Source organism: Lycium barbarum, chromosome 3, assembly GCF_019175385.1.
Source record: "Lycium barbarum isolate Lr01 chromosome 3, ASM1917538v2, whole genome shotgun sequence".
NCBI lineage: Eukaryota > Viridiplantae > Streptophyta > Magnoliopsida > Solanales > Solanaceae > Lycium > Lycium barbarum.
The window spans coordinates 40,239,803-40,258,634 of record NC_083339.1 but is presented as its reverse complement, the minus strand read 5'-3'; the positions used below and the strand labels follow the sequence as shown (position 1 = coordinate 40,258,634).

The 18,832-nt window shown below is 39.7% G+C and overlaps 1 protein-coding gene across 1 annotated transcript; it reads right to left on the bottom strand.

Moving 5' to 3' along the window:
* Positions 1 to 61: 61 nt before the first annotated feature.
* LOC132631042 (expansin-A10-like) lies at positions 62 to 18,131 on the bottom strand. The gene is given in 7 exon segments (XM_060346641.1): positions 62 to 434; positions 1,121 to 1,190; positions 2,531 to 2,629; positions 2,854 to 2,868; positions 17,304 to 17,386; positions 17,388 to 17,433; positions 17,969 to 18,131. Coding segments are annotated over 7 exon segments (780 nt in total). The 3' UTR covers positions 62 to 130.
* Between the last annotated feature and the right edge of the window lie 701 nt (positions 18,132 to 18,832).

Sequence of the window (18,832 nt, the reverse complement as noted above, 5' to 3'; positions counted from 1 at the left end):
AAATCAACACGGCGTAGAGACTTCGGTTCGGTTTTCCCATGTGTTTTTTTTTTAGTGACAAATAACTTCATACATATTGTTTGAAAAATAAAGACCTCCTTAATAACTTGCTAAATTCATGTAACTTGTCTTAGAATTGACCTCCTTCAAAAGTTTGTCCGAATTGCCAATTGGCTGGAGCAACATTGTAGCATGTGACTATCCGTTCATCACTGGCTATTCCTTTGAAAGAAAGGCTTTGTCCATTAAGGTATGACTGACTTTGCCAATTTTGACCCCAATGTCTTGACATGTCTTGCCAACCTGTTCTTGATCCTTTTATGGCCACTGAGCAGATGTCTCCAGCACCACCAACGTTTATTATTAATACAAGATTAAAGTAGGAATGACCATTAATGGTGAACCTCATTCGTCCTTTCTTCATGCAAGGCACCCTGTTATATACCATAAGCAAATCTCCTTTAGACAAGATTGTGTTTTCTATGTCAGTTTTACAAAGTATAACCGGTCGGTCTCAAGCTCAGATAAAGGAGGATGTAAGTAGGTTGAAAGACGCAACGAAAATAATCAAATTATGAACGTTATGTTTAGAGGTAATTTTATTGTATTATGACTGAACTTGACACACTATAGCAGTAAATTAGTCAAAACTTAGAAAAAACAAAAAATAATTTTTGACACATTAAAGTGGCTGAACTATATATATATTAGTTACTCGATAAATACAAATGGCGGGAGACCAATTTTTTTTGTAAAGTTCACAAAAATACTCTCTCTATTTCAATTTATTTGTCTTACTTACTTTTGGATAGTCAAATGATATTTTCTTTGACCATTAATTATTTCGACTGCCCTCTGAATATTTTGAATTGTTAACTATTGTGGTTTATAGTAATAGTACTTCTTATGTAGTTTCTGAAGATATATATTTTATTTTAAAAAAATTGAAGATTCTATGTCGAAATTCACATCAAACATTAGTTAGTTTGAACTTCGTACTCCAAATCAAGCCAAACAAATTGAAATCGAAGGCAGTAATAAAAAAGAAGTTACCGGTGTAATAAAACTTTTGACAACCCATATTATAAACATAAGACAAATAAAATGAATCTTATACTACCTTCTATAGATGACAGGGACAATGCCAGCTCTATATAAAGCGATTTTCAACAAAGCAGGCTGAGCCAAATTGTTGCTCCCAATTGCACACGCAAATATACGCGGTCGTACAAGTAATATAGGATTATTAAGTCCAGATATCGTACCCACAGGGAATTATGATTAACTATTTACTAAATTAAACTAATGCTAATTATCTAAACAAGAAATAAAATCCAAATTTATATTTATAAACTAACTAAAAACAAAAGAAAACAAATAATGAACTTCAACCGAGAAAGAACAGATTTTTATAGGAGAAGAGATAGATCTAGGGCTATGATCACTGACAATCCAGTTAAGTCTTCAAATCGTTCTACCTACGGGTTACTAGTTGACGGTTTAATTATAACTTTATGAGTATCTTTCGAGTTGCTCACAAGCCTGTAGATGCTACTATAACGCCTATTCCTATGGTCGCCAGAGGTAACAAGAACACATTTACTTCTCCGTATTCAACTAAGCAAGGCTAAAGGGTATATTCCTGTCCTCATTAGCGAAACGATTATATCGAACAAACTCTATTTATTCTTATTACGCATGCAAAATCCCTATCCCTAGTTCAATTCACACGCCACAGATAGTGTCTAATTAGTGATCAAGTAACTAAACAATTAAGATCAAGAATAAATAAGCAACCCAAAAATATGAAAATTTAATAGATAGAAACGATAATCAAACGTCAACTTTCATGTTTGAGCCAAAAATCTAGAACTAAAGAGTTTAGCTCCACATAAACATGGAGGAAAAACAACAAATCATCCGAATAAAAACGTAAAAATAAGTATTATAGAGAAAAGAAGATAAACCTTTGTAACTACGGCCTCCACAGCGGTTCCAAGCTCTCTTTAGATCCAAAGTTCTGAACTAAGGGTTTCAAGCTATCCAAAATTATATAAAAATTGTGGCTTATGAAATATTTATAGGTGTAGGAAAAAGCCCAAACAAAATAACCCAGTCCAAAATTAATTGGGAAGAATTAAAATTGCGGATCTTTGTTTTCGCGTGGCGAAGCGCACGACGAGCTTGTGCCTCGCGTTCTACTACGCTTGGCAAGTCTGGTGTAAATTCACTGAAGCACCAATCTTGTAAACTTATTTGCTGCCACGTCAATAACTTCAATTCAAGTTGCATGTTGTGACTTTAATCTCCAGACCATTGCCTCAATCATGATGTCCCTTTCTTTTCTTCTTTCCTTTTCTCTTTTCAATTTCTTTTCTCACTTTTTATTCAATTTTACAGTTCTTTATTCCTACACAATAAAAATATTATATTAAGCATAACACAATATAATAATACTCAAAAAACGATTAAAAGTACTAAAATGTGAGACAATAATGTGTAAATATATGCATTTTTGATCGAACATCACCAAAGTATTGAAGAAGAGGATTGCACCAGCCACCATTGTTATTAGCCAGGGCATAGTTTGGTGGGCAGAAGTTTGTGGCTGTGAAAGTGATAGTACCACCTGTAACGACTAATCTTTCGTTCCTGAAAATAATAATCAAGACAAGAAAAATAGCGACAAAGAATAATATTTGATTTCAAGAATTTGTGCGGGGGTTACAATCTTTATGAAATCTTAAATAAAAAGATATAATCCTCTGATTCTTCTCCTCACGATACGGTCGTCAATCAAGGGCTTTGCTTGTTCTTGAATGGACGAATTACTTGTTGTTGAGATTTCACTACGAATGCAGAGCCGAGCTTTAATCATAAACGTAGGGGTATGGAAACTTGCGGCTCACTACATGGAGCGAAGACTTCTTAGTATGCGGAAGACTTGCGGCTGAGAGCTTCTCTATGTATATCTCTTCTTCCTCCCCTTTTAGCTTTGTGAAGACCCCTATTTATAGTTACAGGGGAGAGCTAGGGTTTGTATATGATTGGTTGAACCTTATCATTTGAACACTTGGCGACATTTGATTGGTTCTTCTATTGCCTTGGCATGCTACATCACTTATACACGTGGCATGATTGTATCGGTCCAATACTTGACTTGGTGCGCCACGTCATTTGACACGTGGCATGGACCTTGGGCTAATAGAGTGGGCTCATCATGTGAAGTCCGACAAAATAGACTAGCCCAATTGAATTAGTCTTTCAATTAAATTCATACCAATTGGACTTAAACAACTAATCCAATTATATTGGCCCATAATAATTATCTGGACTGATACATCTCAAATTTAGAATATGATCCGAATTAGTTTGTGGATTTAAGTCCGACTAAATTTCAGTGCCTACAAATGCCCCCTGCTTCAAGGCTTGTTGAGGTGCATGACTTGTCAGGTCTTTTAGAGACGAGACTTGAAGCATTCGTGCGGCAAACTTTTTTTTTTACTCCATGTAGTTGATTTCTTTTTTTTGCAAAATATTTGAGACTTGACAATAACTCGGTCAAGTTCTTTGATGGCACCGTAATTTGATCGTCGGAGTTTTTAGGTGGTGGCATTCTCTAATTTGCAAGAGGTCCACTCGACTTTCGATCATTTGCCAACTCATTTCGCACTTTGAGGCGTTTCCAGTTGATGAGAAATATCGTATGGTACTCCTTGCCATTTGACAACTGAGGAAATCAAGTTCTTTATCAGCAAATGTTATCAAGACTTAAGAAGTATCATAATTTTGTTTTGGGTCATAAACTACACAACGGGCAAAATCTGTATTAAGATAAATCCCTGTAGCTTCCTTTCTTTTGTTTTTTTACTTTTGCTAGTTTAGGCGCTCAAGTTATGATTTCTTTTCAAACAGCCCATTTTTCAAACAGCCAACACGTCTATATTTTCATAACTAGCTCAAGTTATGATTCCTTTTCAAACAGCCCCATTTTTTTCAAGCAGCCAATACGTCCATATTTTCATGCTTCCCATATTTTCCATACTTTCCATATTTTCATGGTATTTTTGTTATTTTCTTAGGAGAACATATGAAATTTCCATAAGTTCAAACTTTCCATGTATAAACTTAAACTTTCCATAATTCGGTTCCAACTAGTACAAGGATTTCTTTGTGTTTGACATCTATAAATATCCTGCCTTCTCATGGTGGCTGGGCATCAATTTGTAGCATTGTCAAGTTGGTTCGAAGCCATCGCTCTATCAGGTAATTTTCCCTCAACATGAATTTTCGTCACTTTCTTCGCAGCTCGACATGTCTGTGGTAGAAAATCCATATCTCGATGTAGGAACGTCGAAATCATGATCCGCTTGATGTTTCGGAAACTAGACTCGTAGAGCTACGTCATACGCGGAAACCATGACCAAATCGCTTATATATTTACTCAGATATTGATCGAGAATCAGACCTTCAGTTCTGGTTCACTGGTTCATTAGTTTTGTGCGTCCTTACGAAAAATCTTATATCTTGACTTAGGAACATCGCAATCATGAACGGTTTGCGGCGTCGGAAAGAAGACTCATAGAGCTACGTCATATACGAAAACCACAATCAAATTGCTTCTATATTGGCTCAGGTATATTTCTTTTAATCAGCCACAGAATCTGATTTTGCTTTCTTGGCTTTGGACATGTTCTACGAAACTTACCTGTCCCTTTTTTTTTTATTTCTTTTGTAGGTCTTTGGGCGCATCTGTACGACTTTAAATTTGAATAAAGATGATGCACTTTCGTGATTGCGATACGCCGCATCCTCATCTAGAGATAGTGAGCGACAAACGAAATCCGAACGCCAAAGTCCTTGCCTTGGAGGTTCAACCTCCAGTGATCGGTGCCTTCTCACTTGACGGAGAGCTTTCTACGCTTCATCTTGCTGAATGGTCTAAAAAGGAGACCAAAGACGTCATGAGCAACTTCTCAGGTAAGGCCACTGTTATGGACGTCCCTCTGTTGAAGTCCGCAATTCATCGAGAAGTCGCGCCCACCGAATCTTCTCATCCCAATGGATGTTTCAACAACTGGAGTGTCCCGCCTTCTGGTTTCGGCAAATTTTGCTACACACCCGGCTACTTGGAGTAGGTGGAAGATTTGCTTCCTCGCTATAAGGAAGTCTTGGAGCGTGTCAAAGTTTACGATGCCATCTACGCTTCTTTGTTTACATATGATTACGATGACAACGTACTGCATGATTTTTGTGAGCTTTGGCGTCCGTCTACCAATACGCTTTCCACTTTCGTCGGGGAGATGTCTATCTCGCTTTGGGACTTACGAACAATTGCAGGACTTCCCATTCATGGATCTTTTTATGATGAAGTTGTTCCTTCGGTGAAAGAATTGACGCAAATGGACAATCAGGGGAAACCATGGCTCCCCAAGAGCTGTCTATACTTGTTTTCAGCCTTTTACAAACTTGCCGAAGGTGGCCGTCATGAGGTGTCCATCCATGATTGGGTGAAATTTTGGTTTAGAGGACCAAGCAGGTACGCGGAGCCTCCGCAAAGGCGTCAAAGGGTCGTGCAACGAAGCCAAGATTGAATCACAATCCTTCTGGGCATATTGACATGAATTACTTACCACGAACCGATGAGGAGCATGCCACCTTCGTCGAGCTAGGAGTGGAAGATTCGCTTAGAGATGAGACAAATTTGTCGGCTTTCCTAACATGTTGGCTCTGCAAGTTTGTTCTCCCCCATAAGAAAATTGACTATGTGCGTGCTAGCATTCTTAAAGTGGCGAGCTTGATGGCTCATGGAGAGAAATTCTCTTTGGCAGTCCCAGTCCTTGCGAGCATATATCGTGGCTTGAGAGAGATCTCTACTTCTCCAGACTTGAAGCAGGGGAATATAATTTTCCCCATACACTATGTATATGGCTGGCTAGGAGAATATTTTAAGACCCATCATCGTGCCAATCACTCACATTGGAGTATACCTTTATGCAAGGTTTCTGGCGAGAAGATGGCCAAATACTTCAATTTTTCTGACGCCCGAAAGTTATTTCAACAACATGATGCCCGCCACCTCCATCATTTGGCGTTGCTACAGGGTAGGGAATTATACTTCACCGATACTGGCGATCTCTCATATTCATGGAACGATACTATCACAAGCCTTCGTTCGAGCTATTTTACACTTAGGCATGATGCAGATCTCATCGTGGAGTCCTATAGCCCTTATAGGTTTAGCAGACAATTTGGTTTTTGTCAAGACATCCCTGGAGACCTCATGGAGCGACCATATGATGGCACATTGCTAACACTAGCACAACTTTGGAATTCTTCAATTCGCCTTGGAACCTCTTCAAAAGTCATAATTCCGGTGCGCCCATCAGAAGGTAGTTCGCCTTTAATGACTCGTGAGTACATGGAATGGTGGCTAGCCAATCGGACAAATCCATCAGAAATGAGTCCTCGAATTATTTCACAAAAATCAAAGCAAGATCATACACCTATGTTGTCCAAAAGAGGTCCGACTCGAATGAAAGAAAAATCGCATCCTTCTTCCAAGTCCGAGGTGCAACTTAATGATACTCTGCAAGCTCATGAAACTTCTTCTAAGTCCAAAACCTTGAAGGATGTTGAAATCCCTATGGACAAAGGAGTTAAACGCGTCCGACTAGTCTCCAAGACAAGTGCTACGACTCCTAAGGTGACCAACAATACTTCCAAAAGAAGGGAGCCTTTGAGTTCATTGGACAAGGGCGCCAAAGAAACATCAAGTCTCGCACCACCTTGCAACAAAAAGTCTCGCCCTTCCTCTCTTCCTATCGATGTTGGAAATACCATCACATCCTCTAGTTCGATGGAGAGTAATACAAGTGGAGATCGACATTGGAATCATTTAGAAAGGAAATCGAAGGAGTCCGACAATCACCATAATGAATTCGCTGATTTGGACGCTATTAGCATTGGATCTAATATCCATCTGGATGGGGATCCAAACTCAATGATGGGCTTGGAAGAAGTAGCAGAGCAAGTAATATTTCTTCTCTCCATATTTTCTGCATTTACACTTTTTTTTTTAAATCTGATTTTTTTTGTTTTGTAGTTGGGTTTCCAGAAACTAGACGCGATAAATGCGGCTGAAGTTGTCGTTGATCAGATTACACATCCGAAGACCTTCAGACCTTTCTCACAGCCATTGCAACCTAGCGCGTTGAGCTTTGATCCACAAGGGACTATTTTCCGCTTCAAATCAACCTTCGTCTCTGAGATATGGGGTGCATTGTGCGGATGGATTACACAATTTTCTTTAGGTTCCTTAGACAGCTTTATGGTGTTGGAGGAAAGTATTGCTTCGACTCTTGAGGAACTTAGGAAAATCAATATTATCGATGTTTCTGCTTTGGAGGGTCTTGTCGAGAACTTCTTCAAGGCGTATGCAGAGTATGACTCTTTGAAATCATCGAAGATGACTAAAGAATTACACCAAGAATCACTTTCAGATGCACAACGACGCCTCGATGATTCTAAACAAGAACATGGAAAGCTAGATGGGTCCATGAAGGAGCTTCAAGCAAATCTTGCGAATGTGGAGAAAAACTTAGCAGCCTTGAAGTCTAGGAAGGAGAAGATTATCGCATTCCTTGACAAACACCAAGAGGAGTTGTCCAAAAATCAAGAGAAAATCACTATTACAGAGGGCGAGAATCATACTATTGAAGCTAATCATGTGTTGTCTGATGAAGAAGCAGAGAGACTATCTAAACTTGAAGAGGCGGTTGAGAAGAGTCGTCAACAAATCCTATGCTTCAAGCCTTTTCCGTGACTTAGATTCTTGCTTAGGACTTTTACTTTTTAATTGCTTATTATGATGTAGTGACATTTCCTTCTTGAAGCAATAAAAGTAGTCGCCTTTATTTCAACATGAATCATTTCGTCTTGTGATTTGGATCAATTTTCTCTCCCCCCTTTTTTTTTGAAGATAACTGAAGAATCTTTTTTTTTTTCTCTCGAAATTTAGCTCGAATTTTGCCTTGCTCAACCCTTTAGATTTGTGCTTTGGTAGTAGAAAATTCATAACTCGGAGTACGAGCGTTGGAATCACAAGATTCCAATTTCTATGGAAAGAGGAATCATTGATATACAATATATATAAAAATCACGGCCAAATTACTTTTAGATTTGTACAGATAATTCTCCAAATTTCAACTCCGATGCTGCCTTGTTCTATTTTTCAGCTTTGCGTTTCGGTGGGAGAAAATTCATAACTCGGGGTACGAGTGCTGAAATGACGAGATTCCAATTTATATGGAAAGAGGACTCATTGATCTAAAATAAATATAAAAATCACGGCCAAATTCCTTTTATATTTATACAAATAATTCTCCAAATTGCAACTTCGATGCTGCCTTGTTCTATTTTTTCCAGCTTTGCGCTTCGGTGGGAGAAAATTCATAACTCGGGGTACGAGTGCCGAAATGACGAGATTCCAATTTTGTTGGAAAGAAGACTCATTGAACTAAAATATCTATAAAAATGACAGTCAAATGCCTTCTACATCTGTACAGATAATTCTCCAAGTTCAACTTAGAATCTATCTTGTTCGACTCTACAGCTTTGCGCATTTGTGGTGAAAAACATCTCAACTCGTCATAGGAGCGACATTCTAGCTTTGACGAGCGACTACTTGAAGCATCCATCATATTTTTTAGTGGCATAATTCGTTGAAGAAGTAATGCCGACTTGATAGAAGCGTTTAAAACAAACTGCAATCATCTTCGGCTTCAATTGCTGTGAATTGTCTTCTTCTTTCCAGTCATGTTTGTCTCCTCGCTGAAAGAGGTCGAGCGTCGATCCCATATCTCCGTGCTATATATGTGTATATATATGTTTTTTTTTTTTTTTTTTCAGGTACTCATGCGACTGAACTTAGAATATCGTAGTTCAGAAAAGAAAAGAAAAAAGGATTTTTTATGCGACTGAACTTAGAATGAAACTCTAAGCGCCTACGTACCTCGGTGAAGAGGATCAAGTCATTTCGTAGTTCTGAACAAGAAAGAAGGATTGTTTTTATGCAACTGAACTTAGAATGAAACTCTAAGCGCCTACGTACCTCGGTGAAGAGGATCAAGTCATTTCGTAGTTCCGAAAAAGAAGAGTTTTTTTTTTTTTTGTCCTAACTTTTTCCTAGGCCGCCCCTTTCGAGGTTTTCAGCCTAGAGGACTTTTTTGTTTATCCTAAATTTTGCCTAGGCCGCCTATTTCGAGGTTTTCAACCTAGCGGACTTTTTTTTTTTTTGGAGCCGTACACAGTTTAAACTCATGCGGGCCAGGAGTATCATCTTGCTTCAAGGATAGTACATCTTCAAGAATTTTCCGTTGATGGGACCGATCCGCAAGCCATCTGCATCTATAAGCTTGTAAGCACCACTTGTATAGGCTTCTTGGACAACATATGGCCCATCCACTTTGAAGTGAACTTGCTTCCAGATTTATGAGATGTGATAATAGGTCTTCTTACCGCCAGGAGTTGATCACCAACTTGGAAGGTCCTCAGGCGAACCTTTTTATTGAAAGCACGGGAAAGACGAGCTTGATAACATTCAAGGCCTTACTGAGCTTCCAGCCTTTTCTCATCAAGGGCCTCTAACTCTTCAAGGCGTAGACGAGCATTTGCTTCTTCAGTGAGCCCTTCTTGGATAGCGAGCCGCAATGAAGGTATTTGGCGTTCAAGTGGAAGGACCGCTTCAGCTCCGTAAACAAGAGAATAGGGAGTTGCTTGAGTCGGTGTGCGATGAGTCGTTCGGTATGCCCAAAGGGCTTCTTCCATTCTATCATGCCAATCTCTTTTAGACTTGGAGACGACCTTCTTTAACAAGTTGCACAAAGTCTTGTTAAATGTTTCAGCTAATCCATTTGCAGCAGCATAATACATAGACAAGTTTCGTTGCTTGAAGCCAAAAAGCTCGCAAATCTTAGTCATCAATTTGTTGGAGAACAGCTTGCCATTATCTGTTATGATATAACTAGGAATGCCAAAACGATAGATGATGTTTACTCGAATGAAGTTTGCCACATTCTCCTTTTTTACTTCTTTGAGGGCGACAACCTCAGCCCATTTTGAGAAGTAATCCGTTGCAGCTAAGATGTACAAGTGGCCACTAGAAGATTTCGGTAGCGGTCCAACCACGTCTAGCCCCCAAGCGTCAAATGGACAAGATGCAACAGATGGATGTAACACCTCAGGAGGTTGGTGTATAAAATTTGCATGAAATTGGCATGCTTTGCAACTTTGCGCATAGTCCAAACAATCTTTCACCATTGTTGGCCAATAATACCCCATCCTTTTTATATGAAAGTGTAGTTTTGGCCCAGATTGATGTGATCCACAAACTCTAGAGTGTGCTTCTTGCATAGCTTAAGTTGCTTCTTCTTCCCCCAGACAACGCAAGAGAACTCCCTCGAACGATCTACGATACAAAGTATTTTTGTAGTAAAGGAAGCGGGGGGCACAACGACGAATTTTGGTCTTTCTTTTTGGATCTTCTGGAAGAATGCTATAACACAAGTAATCGATCATGGTTCGTCGCCAATCGACCTTCTCAGCTTCAGAAACGGCCTCAAGAAGCTCGAGTTTGCTTTCTTCATCCTCATCGTCCTCCGGCGGTACTATCCATTTCTGGCAGATAGTGATTTGCGCTTGGTCAGGCAAAGTCAATGTTGAAGCCAAAGCAGCCAAAGCATCAGCCTTCTTATTTTCCTTTCTTGGCACGTGCTGGAGAGTTACGTTGCCGAGCCACCCAATTAATTTTTGTGCATAGTGATGATAGGGACGCAATTCTGGCTTTTTCACCTCGTAGGTACCCAACAATTGATTGATTACCAATTCAGAATCTCTAAAGCCTTGTAATTGTAACTGCTTCATATCAACAGCCATTTCAAGCCCAAGTATGAGTGCTTGATATTCCGCAACATTGTGTTAAAGTGAAGGAATACGGTAAGACCTCCTCTTGAGAAGTGACAAATATCACACCAGCGCCAGCTCCTTCGCGATGTGAAGCAGCATCAAAATACATCTTCCAAGGCTGTTGAATTTCAATGACCATCGCATCCTCGTCAGGTAGTTCATCAGTTAATTCCCAGTCATCGGCTATTGGATGGTCTGCTAAAAAGTCCGCCAATGCTTTCCCTTTCACATCCTTTTGAGGAATGCACACAATCTCAAATTGTTGAAATTGGAGAAACCACCTTGCTAGTCGGTCACTAAGGACAGGTTTCGACATCACAAATTTGATGGGGTTTGCTTTGGAAATAAGACGAACTACATGAGCTTGAAAGTAGTGTTTCATATTCTGAATCGAGAAGACTAAGGCCAGACACAACTTTTCAATTGGCGAATACTTCAACTTATTTGGCGTCATCATCCTACTCAAGTAGTAAAGGGCATTTTCTTTCCCTTTGCTATTCTCTTGGGCTAAGAGTGCTCCAACTGAACTTTCTTGTGCCGATATGTATAGTATCAATGGATTTCTAGGCACAGGAGCCGTTAGAACTGGAGGTTTCGTCAAGTAAGTTTTGATGCTCTCAAAGGCATTGGCACAAGCTTGATCCCATTCGAAAGGAGCACCTTTCTTCATGAGACGACTAAACGGCTGACACTTCTCTGCTAGATTTGAGATGAATCTCCTAAGATACGCCAGCTTCCCTTGCAGACTTTTCAACTCATGGATGTTTCTTGGCTCGGCCATCTTCACGATTGAATCTACTTTGGCTTGATCAATCTCTATCCCCCGATGTCGAACGACAAAGCCAAGGAATTTTCCAGAGGTAACCCCAAATGCACACTTCAAAGGATTCATTTTGAGTTGGTACCTTCGTAGCAGGTCAAACACCATTCTCAGGTCTTGCAAGTGATCACTCGTTTTTCTTGATTTTACCACCAGATCGTCAACATAACATTCGGCGTTTTTGTGAAGGATGTTGTCGAAGATATTTTGCATAGCTCTTTGGTATGTTGCTCCAGCATTCTTCAAGCCAAAAGGCATTACTTTGTAGCAATAAATACCTTTAGGAGTGCGGAATGCGGTAAGCTCTTCATCCTTAGGTGATATGTGGGTCTGGTTATAGCCGGATGAACCGTCCATGAAGGACATCGCCTCGTATCCAGTAGTGGCATCAATCATAAGCTCAGCAATGGGAAGTGGAAATTCATCCTTAGGGCATGCATTGTTGAGATCCCTAAAGTCAACACATACTCGAATTTGTCCATTCTTCTTTCTCACAGGGACAATGCTCGAAATCCATGTGGGGAACTTAACTTCGCGAATGAAACCAGCCTCAATAAGCTTGTTAACTTCATTTTCGATCAAGGGAACCAATTCTGGCCTGAAACGTCGCTATGCTTGTTTGATAGGACGTGTGCCGTTCTTGACAGCGAGATGATGGACCGCAACTTTAGGGTCTAAGCCAGGCATCTCTTTGTAACTCCAGGCAAATACATCCTTATACTCTTTAAGTAATTCAACATAAGCACTCTCTTCATCGACTGCAAGTAAAGAATTTACATAGGTGGGCCTTGGATCTTCATCAGTGCCAAGGTTGACTTCTTTCAATGCGTCGACTGTTGTTTTTACACCTTCTTCGAATTCGGGCGGAGCATCCTTAGCATCTTCATCTTCTTGAGGTTCGCCATCATCTACAGATATATGGTAACACCAAGAAAAATCCTCCAACTCTTCATCAACCCTTATTGGAGATAAAGTATCCCTTTCATCCTGTACAGTAACGTGATATGAAGATCCAACACTTTCTTCATCTTCATCACTTTCTTACTCGAAGAAGCGCCATTTGTGTTGGGAAACTTACTGACATCGAAGGACCTTTGATCTTCCTTAACTGCTGCCTTCTCCTTACAAGCAACCACCTTTGCATTTTTGTTCATAAACTCAGCATTATCGATTATCGTAACTTCATCAACTTTTGCAGCACATTTCTTTAAGTAGAACTTGGCATCGGCGAAGTGCGATTCAACTTCAGTGAAGGGATTATCATCGGCCATAATCTTCTTTTCAACTCCGTCTTCATGATACTTCAAACACTGGTGGTAGGTAGAGGGGATCACCTTGTTCTCATGTACCCAAGGCCTACCGAGCAAGATGTTATACGAAGTCCTTGCATCGATCACATGCAACCACGCGCTAGATTGCAACTCGCCGATGGTGAGGTCTATTTTGACAGCTCTTATGGCTCTTTGTCCCCCTTGGTTGAATCCTTGGATCATCAAACGACTTGCGGAAAGATCCTCCATTGTGATTCCAAGCTCCTTCATTGTGTGAATAGGAAGGATGTTAACTCCAGATCCACCATCGATTAGGATTCTGTTCACCTTTTGCTCACGTGCAAACCCAATCATTAATAAAGGGCGATTATGAGGTATGTCTCCGAGTAGAAGGTCATCATCGGTGAATGTGATTTTGGCCATGCACGCATCCATGACTTCAGGAGATGACTTTGCAGAGTCTTCTGATGATGGACATGACGAGGTCATGTTTTTCGCTTCCTTCTTATCAACGGCACAACATGAAGCTTTTACATCATCAATGACGAATTTGGTGTGAAACCAACTTGGCAAGTATTCCCCTAATGTTATTGGCCGACATGGTTCTTGGTAGTAGCGCCCCTCTATTTTATCCTTTTTTGGGTGCTCAACTGGATTTTTTGTTTCGGGTTTACTCACCTTCTTTCCCTTAGTTTGTCGTTTCACTGAATCCTTTCGCGAACCTATTTTACGGCGCTTGCGATGAGTTACGAGAGTCCAACCCCCATCATCAAGATGACCAATTTGGTCTTCATCTTCTTCAGATGGTCCTCCTTCTACTGACACAACATCGCTCGGTGTAAGAAGAGAAAACATTTCATTCACATTAACTGGTTCGAAGTCTCCAAACTTAATCATTCCATCCAGACATATGTTCGGGATGTCTTTCTCTCCATATCCTTCAACAAAGTTGCAGGTTATGACTGGATCGAGTGAGCTAATTGTGACACTAACTTGGTTCGCACTTTCTTTCTCATCTTTAAGTGAAATCTTTCCTTCGCAGGCTAGCTCCATAACTTTATCCTTGAAGACAAAGCATTTATCGATAGGGTGGCCGATCAACCGGTGGTACTTGCAATAATTCGGTTCATCAGTTCTCCCTGCTTCATTCGACCGCTTCATCTCGGGTAAGTCAAAAAGTTTCAGCCCAAGAAGTTCATCAAAGATTGCAGAAACGTCTGAATCAAGGAATGGATAATCCTTCTCTTGCATCTCCTTCAAAGTTGGTTTTCTGTTCGCTCTATCCTCCAAAGAAGTTGTCTTCACTCTCTGCTTCTTACTTACTTTAGTGGTGAACTTCACAGGCGCAACATTAACGTTCATGGATTCTTTGTTTTCGGTCTTGGAAAAATATCTCCCCACTTTCTTTACTTCTTGCTTTTCTTTACCTTTGCGGGATTCGTAGACCGGCGGCGCTTCACTTTCGACTGACGCCATGCTTAACTCCATATCATGAGCACGAGTGGCCAATTCTTCAAAAGTCTTAGGATTTATGCCTTGCAAGATATAGGTGAGACCCCAGTGCATACCTTGAATGCACATCTCTATTCCCGAAGCTTCGCTAAGTTTATCTTTGCAGTTTAGACTTGCATGCCTCAATCGGTTGATGAAGTCAATAACTAGTTCTTCCTTTCGCTGGCGAGTGTTTGTAAGTTCCGCCATGCTTACGGTGCGTCTTGTGCTATAGAAGCGGTTGAGAAACTCCTGCTCCATTTGATCCCAACTATCAATGGAACCAGACTCAAGGTCTGTGTACCAATCAAAAGCATAACCTTTAAGGGAACGAACAAACTGTTTGGCAAGGTAATCACCATATGTTCCAGCGTTGTTGCATGTTTCAATGAAGTGTGCCACATGTTGCTTCGGATTTGACTTGCCATCAAACTGCTGAAATTTTGGGGGTTGATAACCAGCAGGCATCTTCAAGCTATCAATCCTTGCAGTGTACGACTTCGCATATGTAAGGGATGATTTTGCGGAAACATCATATTTATCCTTGATGGTCCCCATGATGAACTCCTTTATTTGATTGATTGGAATCATTCCTTCAGAGGAAACTTGGATTTCTGAAGCATGTTCCACTTGTTTTGCGGGAGATTCAATCCTTTCTTGTGCTTGCGGACGTTTTCCAGGGGCATGACTCGAATCCCCCTCCATCACACTATCAAACCTGTCTGTCAACTTGACTATTCGATTATCTTGATCTTACACATATTTGGTCAAGTCTCCAATTGCCTTTGTCAAGCTCGCGAGTTGTTCTTCAACAGTTGAAGCATTGGTCATCATCGCATGCATCACCATCATAGATGAAGAAGAATAACACAGATTTTCGCGAACATAGGATGCAGACATGTTATGCGGAGTAGATCCAGTGCTCAAGACATCATCGTCAGCTTGCCTGAAGGATTTCCTGGGCTTAGATAAACTAAGTTGGGCAAGAACCCTCTCCACCATTTTGGCGACATTCTCCCCTTCCTCTGTGGTGTTTGTGGAAGACGAACCAAAGACGACAGCAAATTCAGGCTGTGCTTGCGGAACTCGTTGCCCTAGCAATTTGGATTGGTTCCTTGTGACAGGTCCGATGCTCCCCTTAGTAACATCTAGGATGTTTTCAACAGCAACGGAGAATTTGGATCCGGTAGTTTTTGCGGATGCGGATTTCGAGTTGACCTTCTTGGAAGCCATCTTAGTGTTTTTGAAGTTCGACTATTGGAGAGAAGAGATGAGAGGTAAAGATGATCCCACTGGGAGTGCCAAATTTGTAACGACTAATCTTTCGTTCCTGAAAATAATAATCAAGACAAGGAAAATAGCGACAAAGAATAATATTTGATTTCAAGAATTTGTGCGGGGGTTACAATCTTTATGAAATCTTAAATAAAAAGATGTAATCCTCTGATTCTTCTCCTCACGATACGGTCGTCAATCAAGGGCTTTGCTTGTTCTTGAATGGACGGATTACTTGTTGTTGAGATTTCACTACGAATGCGGAGCCGAGCTTTAATCACAAACGTAGGGGTATGGAAACTTGCGGCTCACTACCTGGAGCGAAGACTTCTTATTATGCGGAAGACTTGCGGCTGAGAGCTTCTCTATGTATATCTCTTCTTCCTCCCCTTTTAGCTTTATGAAGACCCCTATTTATAGTTACAGGGGAGAGCTAGGGTTTGTATATGATTGGTTGAACCTTATCATTTGAACACTTGACGACATTTGATTGGTTCTTCTATTGCCTTGGCATGCTGCGTCACTTATACACGTGGCATGATTGTATTGGTCCAATACTTGACTTGGTGCGCCACGTCATTTGACTCGTGGCATGGACCTAATAGAGTGGGCTCATCATGTGAAGTCCGACAAAATAGACTAGCCCAATTGAATTAGTCTTTCAATTAAATTCATACCAATTGGACTTAAACAATTAATCCAATTATATTGGCCCATAATAATTATCTGGACTGATACATCTCAAATTTAGAATATGATCCGAATTAGTTTGTGGATTTAAGTCCGACTAAATTTCAGTGCCTACACCACCTACCAGAGGCGAAGCCAGGATTTGAGGTTTGTGGGTTCGGAATTTTAAGTCATGACAACAATCTCAAGCTAATGTATAACAACCACTAAACTAACGAACAAGTACGGGCGGACGTTCGGTTCTTCGGTTATTCGAATGTGTGTACGAACACGGTTTGATCTTTTTCAAATTCGGTTGGTTTTTCTAATTCAATTTTTTCGGTATGAGCTTGATTAATGAACTATTTTTCTATTTGTAAAATGAGCTACTTTAATTAAAAATGAGTTGATTATGTATACTCAAAGAACTAGACAAATAATCAAAGGCAGAACTTTTGTTGGGAACTTAGCACGCATTGATGGAGGCTAACAGAAGTGACTGAGGAGTCTATTTTATGTAATCTTTTTTTTTTTTTTTAAGAGAGCACATGGTAAAAAACCAAAAAAAAAAAAAAAAAAGCACTAGAGCTGGGTTTTGAACCCACGTCTCATATGGAACACAAGGCTTTGCTAGCCTATTCCGCACCACTGAACCATTCGCTACAAATCTTAGTGCGTTTTTTTTGTAATATATAGATATATATTCACTGGATTTTCTAGTACTAGTACAGGGTATACGCAAAAGCTACTGGGTTCGTCCGAACTCCCCTATTGCACTGTAGCTCCGCCCCTGCCACCTACACAGCATCGACGGGTCGCATTGGCATTGCACTTCAGTTCAAAGCAAGATCCACAGCTCAATCCACTATTAAACGGTGCAGTACTCATTGTACTTTGTACCATAACCTTAGCCGTACAAGTTGCCATATCCACATGCTCCTCCTGCAAAAAAATATGTTCCAAAGAAGAAAATCTTGAGTACATGAAGTAAAAGTAAGAGTTAACTTCTCAGACAATCACCCAACTAACAACTTGTATCTACCGGAAATATCACCTAAATTGATTGAGTGACTTTGTAGGTGAAATGACAATAGTTGAGTGACTTTGTAGGTGAAATGACAATACTTGATTGATTTTTTTGTTACAAAACAATGTTGAGTGACTTTCTGAGATAATTACTATTAGTTGAGTGACTTTTGTGTTACAAAACAAAATTGAGTGACTCTCTGAGATAATTACCATTAGTTGAGTGACTTTTGTGTTATAAAACAAAGTTGAGTAAATTTTTGAGTTAAAAACTGTTAGTTGTGTGAGAGAAATTAACTCATAAAAGTAACACTGACGATTTTGTTGGTTCAAATATATAAATACATTAAGATCAATATCATTCTGACCTAGCTAGTGACTCTGGATTCTAAATTCACCTCTGCTATTAAATCAAACTTTTAGGCAAGAAATATCTTGTATAAATACATACCCATTGTACCGGAAGCATCAGCACCGCCATAGAATGTTGCATGGGCATTGTTCCAACCACTATAAACTCCACTGTGTGAGAATCCATAAGAGTGTTGTACACATGCAAGAAAGAGAAGGAAGAGAAATGGCAAATGATGATACTGCTTTTGCTCATTAGCCATTTGGTGGTGCCCCATGAAAAAGTTTAGAAAATTTTATTTTAGGTTTGACTTTAAATGTATGAACTATGAAGGATACACATAATGCATATATAAAAGTGTCACGTTTGAACCGGCCAATTAAGAACCTAACCAAGTGATTGAATTTAATTCACGCAATGCATAAAACAAAAACCATGCATTTATGTTTTCTTTTAGTTTTCATAACTTAATTGGCAGAGACAGATCCAGGATTAGATGACTATGGGTGCCATCATTACAAAAAAGTCGCATTTTTTTGAAAGACGAAATTTACGGACGCCGTCAATCTACAATTTTGTTAAGATAACCGAAAGACACTATCGAAAAACCAATTAAATTGATTTTTTTTATTTTCTTAATGAAACCGACAGAACTGACGGAAGTACGTTGGTTAATTTTTCTGCGCGAAATAATAATAAAAATTCTAATACTGTCTTCTTTAAATTTAATTAACCAAGGTGGAAATATTCAAGGGAATGCATTGGTTTTTTGTTCCGAGATGATAATTTTTGATAAATAATTATCTGTCGGTTTTGTCCCTTGAGAAAGGGCATGTTCTTAGTAGGGCACTTCAAATGCAAACATACCACTAGTTAATAAGATTGAATGAAGGTCTACATTTAGTCGGTTCGATCCATTTTGAATTAATTAGGTTCAATTCTATCCGTTGTGCATTAGTTTAG